Below are 10,484 nucleotides of genomic sequence, written 5' to 3'. Positions count from 1 at the left end.
GGTCGTGGTGGAGGCAACTAAGCCCCCCTTTGGGAGAGACGTCACCAGACTGGGACGCATCATCGACCAGTCTCGGCAAAAACGCGCCCGCACTCGTCCGTCCGCCGCCGTCGCCGCGGACCTCGGGATCGCTTTCTCTCCCCCCCCCCTCCCCCATCCCTCCTCCTCTTGCTTCTCCTCCTCTCCTCCCCCCCCCCCCTCCCTAAATGCGAGATGCTCGGCCAAATGCAATTAAATGGAGCGACGCCGAGCGAGGGCGCGCGGCTTGACGGAGAGGAAGCCTTCGCCTGCTCTTGCATCCACGCGGGATAAAACGAGTGGGGAAGGTCATTGAAAGTGAAGGAAAGGAAAGAAGGAATCTCACAGCGAACCCGAGCGGAGCATGCTGACGCGGGAAGAGGGCACGGCGAACGGGCAACATCTGTAAGTTCTCCTCCCTGCGGGAGATTTTGCCTGCCAGTCAGTCAACATGCCGGTGAGAAGAGGACACGTCGCTCCGCAAAATACCTTCCTTGGGATCATCATCCGCAAATTCGAGGGCCAGAGTGAGTATCGTTCGCCGCAATGTAACATTGGGGAGCAAATAGCAAAAAAAAAACGTGAAAAGTAAAAAAAAAATCAGAACAAGAAATTATTATTATGATTACTATTATTACTATTGTTCCTATTTTTACTCTTCTTACTATTATTACGATTGTTACTATTATTATTACTATTATTTCTATTATTACTATTATTATTTTAGTTTAGGTGACCAGGTTTGACATTTATTATTATTATTATTATTATTATTATTATTATTATCATTATTATTTTAGTATGGACGGCCATGTTTGAGATTTATTATTATTATTACTATTATTATTTTTGTAAGGGCGGCCATGTTTGAGATGTTTTACAATTATTATTGTTTTTTTTTTAATTATTATTATTTTAGCACGGGCGGCCATGTTTGAGATTTATTATGATTATTTTACTATGGGCGGCAATGTTTGAGATGTTTTATTATTATTATTATTAGTAGTAGTATTATTTTAATATAGGCAGCTATGTTTGAGATTTATTATTATTATTATTACTATTATTTTACTATAGGCAGCTATGTTTTAAATTTATTAAGATTATTATTATTATTACCCATTATTTTAGTATGGGCGGCCATGTTTAAGATTTATTGTTATTATTTTAGTATGGACGGCCATGTTTGAGATTTATTATTATTATTTTTGTATGGGCGGCAATGTTTGAGATGTTTTATTATTATTAGTAGTAGTAGTAGTATTATTTTAGTATAGGCAGCTATGTTTGAGATTTATTATTATTATTATTATTACTATTATTTTACTATAGGCAGCTATGTTTTAGATTTATTATGATTATTATTATTATTAACCATTATTTTAGTATGGGCGGCCATGTTTAAGATTTATTGTTATTATTATTTTTGTAAGGGCGGCCATGTTTGAGATGTTTTACAATTATTATTGTTATTTTTTTTATTATTATTATTTTAGCATGGGCCGGCCATGTTTGAGATTATGATTATTTTACTATGGGCGGCAAAGTTTGAGATGTTTTATTATTATTATTATTACTATTATTTTAGTATAGGCAGCTATGTTTGAGATTTATTATTATTACTATTATTTTACTATAGGCAGCTATGTTTGAGATTTATGATGATTATTATTATTATTACCCATTATTTTAGTATGGGCGGCCATGTTTGAGATTTATTGTTATGATGAGGATGATGATTATTAATATTATTTTAGTATGGGCGGTCATGTTTGAGATTTATTATTATTACTATTATTATTGCTATTATTATTTTAGTATGGACCACCATGTTTGAGATTTATTATTATTATTTTTATTATTACTGTTATTATCGCTATTATTTTAGTATGGGCCACCATGTTTGAGATTTATAATTATTAGTATTACTATTCTTATTATTTTAGTATGGGCGGTCATGTTTGAGAATTCTTATTATTATTAGTAGTAGTCATATTAATATTATAATTATTTTAGTATGGGCGGCCATGTTTGAGATGGTTACTTGTAGTTTTTTTTTCCCCCTCTGGGAGTGAAGGTAGCATCTTAATGACCATTGAGCACCTCCAAGGTCAGGTCAGTGCTCTCACATTTCTGTTTCCTGCCCCCCCCCCCCCCCCCCCCCCCCCCCCTAACACCCCTTTCCTACATTACAGACCGTAAATTTGTGATTGCCAACGCCAGGGTGGAAAACTGTGCCATCATCTACTGCAACGACGGCTTCTGCGAAATGACGGGTTTCTCCAGGCCGGACATCATGCAGAAAGCGTGTACCTGCGACTTCCTCCACGGCGAGCACACGGATACGGAAGCCATCGGCCAGGTGGGCCAGGCTCTCCGGGGCTCCGAGGAGCGCAAGGTGGAGATCACCTACTACCGCAAGGACGGTGAGTTGCCGACGTCACGTCAGAGTCATTTGATATTGTTGTCGTGAGCGAAGCGTCGCTATTAAGCCGCGTATCGCTTACTCTCACCCCTCAACGTAAACACCTCGATAGGCGAGCCGCGGTCATCGCTCGGTGTCCTTACATACGCTCGACTGACGCTAACACATTGGGAATAACAATAACAACAACAACAATAATAATAAGAATAATACATTTTATTTATAAGCACCTTTCAAAACTCTCAAGGACAGTCACAGGATATTTTTTCTGCGGGTGAGCAGCGGCAGGCACACGGCAGCGTTCACTCAACCCGGATATGTGAATATTTGATTTATATATAGTTAGCTAGCTAGATAGTTAGCTAGCTAGATAGGTAGCTAGGTAGGTGGATAGGTAGATAGCTCGCTAGGTAGGTTGATAGCTGGCTAGGTAGGTTGATAGCTGGCTAGGTAGGTGGATAGATAGGTACATTTCTAGCTAGGTAGGTGGATAGAAAGTAGATAGCTAGCGAGATATGTAGATAGCTAGTGTGGTAGATAGCTAGCGAGGTGGGTAGATAGGTTGATCGCTAGCTGGGTAGGCGGATAGATAGGTGTATAGCTAGCGAGGTAGGTAGATAGCTAGTGTGGTAGATAGCTAGCGAGGTGGATAGATAGGTAGATATCTAGCTAGGTAGGTAGGAAGTGGGTAGAAAGGTAGCTAGCTAGCGATATATGTAGATAGCTAGTGTGGTAGATAGCTAGCGAGGCGGATAGATAGGTAGATATCTAGCTAGGGAGGCGAATAGGTAGATATCTAGCTAGGGAGGTGGATAGATAGCTAGTTGGTAGGTAGGTGGATAGAAAGGTAGATAGCTAGCGAGGTAGGTAGATAGCTAGTGTGGTAGATAGCGAGTGAGGTGGATAGATAGGTTGATAGCTGGCTAGGTAGGCGGGTAGATAGCTAGTTAGGTAGGTGGATAGAAAGGTAGATAGATAGCGAGGTAGGTACATGGCTAGCGAGGTAGTTAGCTAGCGAGGTGGGTAGATAGCTAGTAAGGTAGGTAGATAGCTAGCGAGGTAGGTACATGGCTAGCGAGGGAAGTAGGTAGATAGCTAGCAAGGTAGGTAGATAGCTAGCGAGAGGTAGATAGCTAACTAGATGGATTGTGCTAGATAGATAAAAGTTAAATATCGTACTGTAATTTGATGTTTGTTAGTTTATTTGTTTATTTATGTCTGTATATATATATATATTTTTATTCATTGCTGACCCCCCCTTTAAATGTAAAGAGGTGTTTACTCATGTTGGATTAACACATTTTACAGTATCTACAAGAAAAAACCTTGCTCAAAAATATCCCCCATATTTCTATCATATTTCTATTGTGACGCGATCAAATTATGGCCGGCGAGCAACGGGTACACCTGCACGTGTTATTGATGACAATTATCACTGTGAGAGTCACATAAGTGAATCGTTTGGCGCATTCAATGGGATCCCTCCAAAGCAGCCATGTTGTTTTCAGCACACAGCACACAGTAGCTTGATTAGAGCACGGATCACTTGACTAATCCGGAATATTGCCGTGCATGTGACGGCTCCGGCCGGCTTTGCGTAGAAATGCCTTCGGTTCATGCAGAGGCGCGTTGGCTCCGACAATAACGTCGCTCTCTACTTGTCATTCATTCGCTGCGTATTACCGCCGCGCCATCAATGGTGCACCCGAGGGATCAATTCATGCCAGTCGGATTTTTTTTTTGTGGTCAACATGCCATGGCGTCCAAATATACTCAAATTTCAATATGAGATGAAGTTGGCGATGAAGTTACCATATTTTTTGGTGTATAAGGCCCACCCACAATGAATAGTGTATTTTCACATTTCACTAAAAATGCTTTCCAAAAATAATCATCAGAGGTACTCACATATTTTTTTTTGCGAGTAAATGAAATCAAAATACCATATTTTCCAGTGTATAAGGTGCACCGGAGTATAAGGCGCACCCCCCAATGTATGGAGTATTTAAAAAAAAAAATATATATATATAAGGCGCACCTTCAAAGAATAATCATCAGAGGTGCTCACATATTTTTTTTTGCGACTAAATGAAATAAAAATACTGTATTTTCCGGTGTATAAGGCACACCGGAGTAAAACCTTGGCTTCCGAACTTAATTGGTTCCCAGACAGAATGTTTAAGGCGAAAAGTGTGTATCCCAAAAAATAATTTCCCATAGGAAACCATTAAAATGAGAATAATCCGTTCCCAGGTCCCCATAAAACATAATTTTCAACTAAATAAGCCTTAAAACTGCACACAATATACCGTATTTTATGTATATTAAATGTGCTATGGTATTATAATTAAAGAAATAAACTGTACTGTATAATAAAGTGGTTTTATTTACCTTTGTGATGGTCGTTGATGGCTTGATGGAATGGAGTGGCCGCTTTCATCAGCATTAAACACTTGATGAGGAACGTAGCCTTCTTATTTCACCATCTTGAAAAATGATCCCTCGTAGGTGCTTTCTCTGCGATAATTTTACCTAGTTCCTCATCAATTGTGTTCTGTTTAGCTGGGTTGATAGCTTTGTGCATCAAATAAATGGTGAATTTTCACATTTTTTCCATATATAAGGCGCACCAGACTATAAGGCACACCTTCAATGAATGAAAAGTTTTCCATATATATATAAATATATACAGGTAACATCTGACTTACGACCGGCTTGACTTACGACCACCCATACTTGCAACCAAAACCTCCAGACCCTATTTTTAACATTTTAAGAGGGAGAGTTTGAGAATCATTTAGCCTCCGGGTCTCTATTCGACATTTTGAATGGATTTCAACTTACGACCATTTTGACTTTGGTTGGAACGTAAGTCGGATGTTGATGAAAATCAAGGCGTTTTGGTGCGCCATATACACCGGAAAATATGGTCAAAGAAATGACGAATGAACTCCGATTAAAGAAGAAATGCTTTTTGAGAAGTATCGCCACTTCTGTTTGAGTTTTCAACACATTTGGACCCGCGCAAAATTCTCCCTAATTTGCGATATTCAAAATGGCGATTTTCAAAATGGCAGCCTACTGTTTAACAATGTCGATTTGAATTCGAATTCATCGTTCAAACCCCTCCCCTGTTAGCGCCACCGTAAGCTCATCTCTCCGGAGACTCATGTATGAAAGTGAAAATGCCGTGATATTTTATTTAATCGTACAAAGGCGGATTTTTAAATGTTTAATTGCGAGTTTGATTAGATTCTAGGCTATGGATACATGTTTAATCTCCCATCAGCCCCTGAACCACCTCCGCCCTAACCCCTTCCTGCTTCTTCTTCATCAGGAGGAAAGAAACCGTGAGCCACACGGAGAGGGAAAAAAATAGGCACGGAAACACGCGAGACAATTACACCAAACACCCAAGGCAGGAACGTCACGTCACAATCGATTAAAAAAAAAAAGTCCTTCCGTATCATTTTGAGGCGTCTGGACTCCAATGTAGCATCCCGGAAAATGCATAAGATGGCGCCCAAGCTCCGTTGCAAATGGGCTGATTCGTCTGCTGGGAATTTGGGTCAACTAGTATCAAATAGTAGTCTTAGTGCAACACACGACGAGTCACCATCGCATTATTTATGTGTTTTCCTTCTAATTTTGCCATCAACACTGTTTTCAGATGAAAAAAAAGTACCCAAAATGCATTGTGTGTCGCTTTCTCGGTCAGGGGCGTTCCTTCAGTGACGTCACGTCAGGCATCGTCATCAACTCGAAAACAAGACTTCCTGAATCTTAAAAGGTAAAATATAGCTATATGCGGTGGACTCTTTGTAAAATACGCTCAGTAGAAGTCATTTTACAAATTATGGACGCAACTTATCCGGAGGTGTCGGTTGTCCTTTAAGACTTTCTCCGAGGAGTTGAGACGGACGGCGCATGTGCGCTCATGAATAAAGATGGCAGGCCTGACAGCGGCGTAGACGGCGGAGCAGCGGGCGGCTTACAGAGCAAATGCATTAAACTGGAGGTATATCGGGGGGGGGGGGGGAGTCTGCGCACAGGATGATTTACTACAATCGGCGAATATGCGATTTCAAGGCAAAGCAACCCAACCGCGCGCGGCTCAGCGACGTGTTTTCCGCTCGCCGCCACATTTGCCGGCAATCGCATTGCGTTCAGATCAGTCGATTTATTTATTTATTTTATTTCACGCTAAAGCCCCTCCCCCACCCCTCTTTACATCTAGCCTCCACCTAATGCTTGTCACGAATCACGCACATGATACGAAGCACATGAAACTAGATTAGAGCGGAGGACCTCTGCCAAGGACGAGGTGTGAACCAAAATGAAAAAAAGGAAGTTGCATTTTTGATTTATTTAATTTATTATTTTTATTATTACAGTAAAGTCTCGTTATATCGATATCGGATATATCGATAGTCCCGGTTATATCGATACTATTTCTATGCACGCACGGAGAAAATTACATGCAAATAGGGTCGGATATATCGATAGTCCCGGTTATATCGATATTTTTTCGGACTCCCTTGAATATCGATATAACGAGACTTTACTGTATATTATTAATTAATTTATTTATAATGTATATCATTTATTTAATTTTATTCACGTATTTATTTTTGTGTGTTAAACTCATTCACTGCCAGATGATGTGCAAAAATGTCTTTTTTCATTTTCACTTAAAGGACAACCGACGTCTCCGGAGAAGTTGTGTCCATAATTTGTAAAATGTCTTCAAATGACTTCTACTGAGCGTATTTTAATAAGATTCCAACGCGTGTAGCTAGATTTTACGTTTTAAGACTTGCGCCGAATATTCCGGAAGTCTTGTTTTTGAATTTGGTCACGTTACGTCACGGAAGGAACGCCCCTGACCGAGAAAGCGACACACAATGCATTTTGGGTACCTTGTTTTGTCTGAAAACTACGTGTTGATCCGCGTTGATGGCGAAATTAGAAGGAAAACACATCAATAACGCCGTGACTACTATTTGATACTAGTTGACACAAATTCCCAACAGACAAATCAGTCCATTTCCAACGGAGCTTGGGCGCCATCTTGTGCATTTTCCGGGACGCTACATTGGAGTCCAGACGCCTCAAAATGACACGGAAGGACTTTTTTAATCGATTGCAAACATGTATGCTTTCCTCTTCGGAACTATTTGAATCATATTCATAACCAGAAAGCATCTTCTCCGAATCAGAACAGAGTCACAGAAAAACTTATCCTGTGACTGTAAAGTAACCTTGAGAGTTTTGAAAGGCGCTTATAAATGAAATGTATTATTATCATTATTACTATTAGCTATGTAGCTTTAGCTAGCACATAATTCTATCTTTGTCATTCGGTTGGTCCCTCTGTCCGTTCATCCCATCCCGTCGCATCATAATCGACTTAAAAATAAATCTTTTGAGCGTAGAATCGTCTCACTGTTAGGGCATTATAACCCCCCCCCCCCATCAAACGCTGCATATGAAAATAGAAACGCTGTTTTTGTAGTTTATGCACGCAAAATGTGGTCCGGCGCAAACGTTTTCTTCCTCAATGTACGTGCAAGGCGTCTCCATGCTACTCGAGACCCCCACCCCTCACGGTAGGGAGCCTCCTATGAAACCCTGCACCCGCACGTGCCGCCAGATCATTCGGCGCGGTTAGCTAAGCCGCCGCCGCCGCTGTTATGTAGTCATTATCCATTTCACTTCACTCGGTGTCGGCTTCCTTTGGTGAAGACTCGCCGCGGCTGCGCTAAGTCTTGTTACACCCGTTGAAACGCCATCGCTTCATACGGCCATTGAGGGAAAGCATTTATCACATCGATTATGGGTGGAAGAAGTTTGGGTATTTGCTATTTGCTAGCCTCGCTCGACTGTCCACGGAAAGACAGATCGAAAAGTAAAGTAAAATGGCGGCTCCCGTGCCTTCCCGAAGTCCCCGACGCTACTTTTATTTTGAAGCGTTAAGCAGCTTAACATCCCCCCCCCCCCCCCTCCTCATTGAGAAGAATCATGGCTTTGTGGCCGCCCATCGCTTCGTCAAATCCCGACATCACGTTTTCACGAGGATTTCCCGCACGCTGAGGAGCGACTTGCAAACGAGCAGCAGAAAGCAGCCTGCCGCACTCGTGACATTCAAAAGTAATACCGTGTCATCGTTTGACCTTTCAGGTCAAATGACACCATTTTTTTTGGTTCCTAACTGACATCAGAAAAGCGTTTGATAGCATCTAAAATACCCAAAACACGTCCTAAAACTGCCACAAAATGAGCTTGCAACTGGGGAGATTCAGGAAGTCCCGCCCCCTTATTCGTGACGTCACGCCAGGATAGTCCTTCACAAACTGCCTTGCTCCAGAATCAAAACAATGGCTTCAGATTGGGAGAAGATGCTTTCTTGTTACTCATCCAGTTATGAATATGATTCAAATAGATAAAATGTAAAATATAGCTATATGCGGTGGAATCTTTGTAAAATACGTTCAGTAGAAGTCATTTGAAGTGATTTTACAATATATGGACACAACTTGTCCGGAGGCGTCGGTTCTCCTTTAATGTCGTAATGAAAGTTTGCAATCGATTAAATAATTTATTCCGTGCCATTTTGAAACAATAGGGGGTGGGGGAATGTAGCACCAAAAAAAGAGGCAGAAAATGGCGACAAAGCTCCGTGTAAGGAATTAATCAGCCCATTTCCACAGGCTGATTAATTCCTTACACGGAGCTTTGTCGCCATATTCTGCCTCTTTTTGGTGCGACACGAAGTTTTCAGACCAAACAAAGTACAGCAAAATGCATTGACGTGATGGAAGGACTGCTCCAATGTGTCCTTTTTTTCGGTCAGGGGCGTTCCTTCAGTGACGTAACGCGAGGACACCAACTCAAAAACAAAAAAACACCCCGATTCAATCAATTCAATCTAGCACAAATGTAATGTGGATTGAGCTGCGAGTTATCCCCCCCCCCCCCCCCATGTCTTCGCTGACACTGATTGAAGACGAAATTAGGCCAGCGCGCGTTAGCTCCAAGATGGTTCGATATGGCCGCAATGGCCAAAGACTCAACACAAAGTGCTAGCTTAGCCTTCACGCATCGGGAACAACATGCGTATTGGCTGAAAACCGACAGCCCTGGATGGACCTAAAACTTGTCAGAATTCATTAAATGAATTCGCCAGCGGGCGACGATCCGTATGGGGCCGTAATGTGTAAAAAAAAAAATAATAATAACCCCCCCCCCCGCCATGGGTTGAACCATGGTAGAAGAGAAGCAACCGGAAAAAACGAGATCAAGGCTCAAGCGTTATTACCCATGTTTCTACCTGAAGCGGATCGGCTTATGCAGATTAATATGAGAGCACAAATACATCACAGCTGATTGGGGGATGGCCTTAAAAAATGTACAACACAATTCACACTACTGCACTAAAGATGTGGTCAAGGGGAGAAATACTAGCTGGCTAGCTAGCTAGCTAGCTGTTTAACCAAATTGTCTCTCGGTGTGAATGTGAGAGGGACTGTTGTATGTCTATCAAGTTAGCTAGTTTGCTAGCGAGCTAGATATTTAGCAAGCTAGCTGGCTATCTATCTATCTATCTATCTATCTATCTATCTATCTATCTATCTATCTATCTATCTATCTATCTATCTATCTATCTATCTATCTATCTATCTAGCTAGCTAGCTAGCTGTTTAACCAAATTGTCTCTCGGTGTGAATGTGAGAGTGACTGTTGTATGTCTATCAAGTTAGCTAGTTTGCTAGCGAGCTAGATATTTAGCTAGCTGGCTGGCTATCGAGCTATCTATCTATCGAGCTAGCCTAACTATCTGTCTGTCTGTCTGTCTGTCTAGCTAGCTGTCTATCAAGTGAGCTAGTTCGCCAGCGAGCTTTCGATCCAGCTAGTTCGCTCGCGAGCTATCTATCCAGCTAGGTACCTAGCTAGCTATCTATCTATTGAGCTATCTATCGGACTATCGAGCTAGCTAAATGTCTATCTATCTATTTATCTATATTTCTCTCTTGCTAGCTAG

The 10,484-nt window shown here is 41.4% G+C and overlaps 1 protein-coding gene across 1 annotated transcript in view; it reads left to right on the top strand.

Moving 5' to 3' along the window:
* Positions 1-454: 454 nt before the first annotated feature.
* The window catches only part of kcnh7b (potassium channel, voltage gated eag related subfamily H, member 7b), a 43,181-nt gene continuing 33,151 nt past the window's right edge, over positions 455-10,484 (top strand). The window contains exons 1-2 of the mRNA XM_089002455.1: positions 455-545; positions 2,214-2,444. Coding sequence (XP_088858581.1) covers positions 470-545; positions 2,214-2,444 — 307 coding nt within the window. The 5' untranslated portion in view covers positions 455-469. The remainder of the gene's footprint in view (positions 546-2,213; positions 2,445-10,484) is intronic.

This window comes from Hippocampus bargibanti, linkage group LG08 (genome assembly GCF_051943395.1).
Source record: "Hippocampus bargibanti isolate YZ-2025 linkage group LG08, ASM5194339v1, whole genome shotgun sequence".
NCBI lineage: Eukaryota > Metazoa > Chordata > Actinopteri > Syngnathiformes > Syngnathidae > Hippocampus > Hippocampus bargibanti.
The sequence above is the reverse complement of the archived record's forward strand: the minus strand, read 5'-3'. Positions and strand labels throughout refer to the sequence as shown.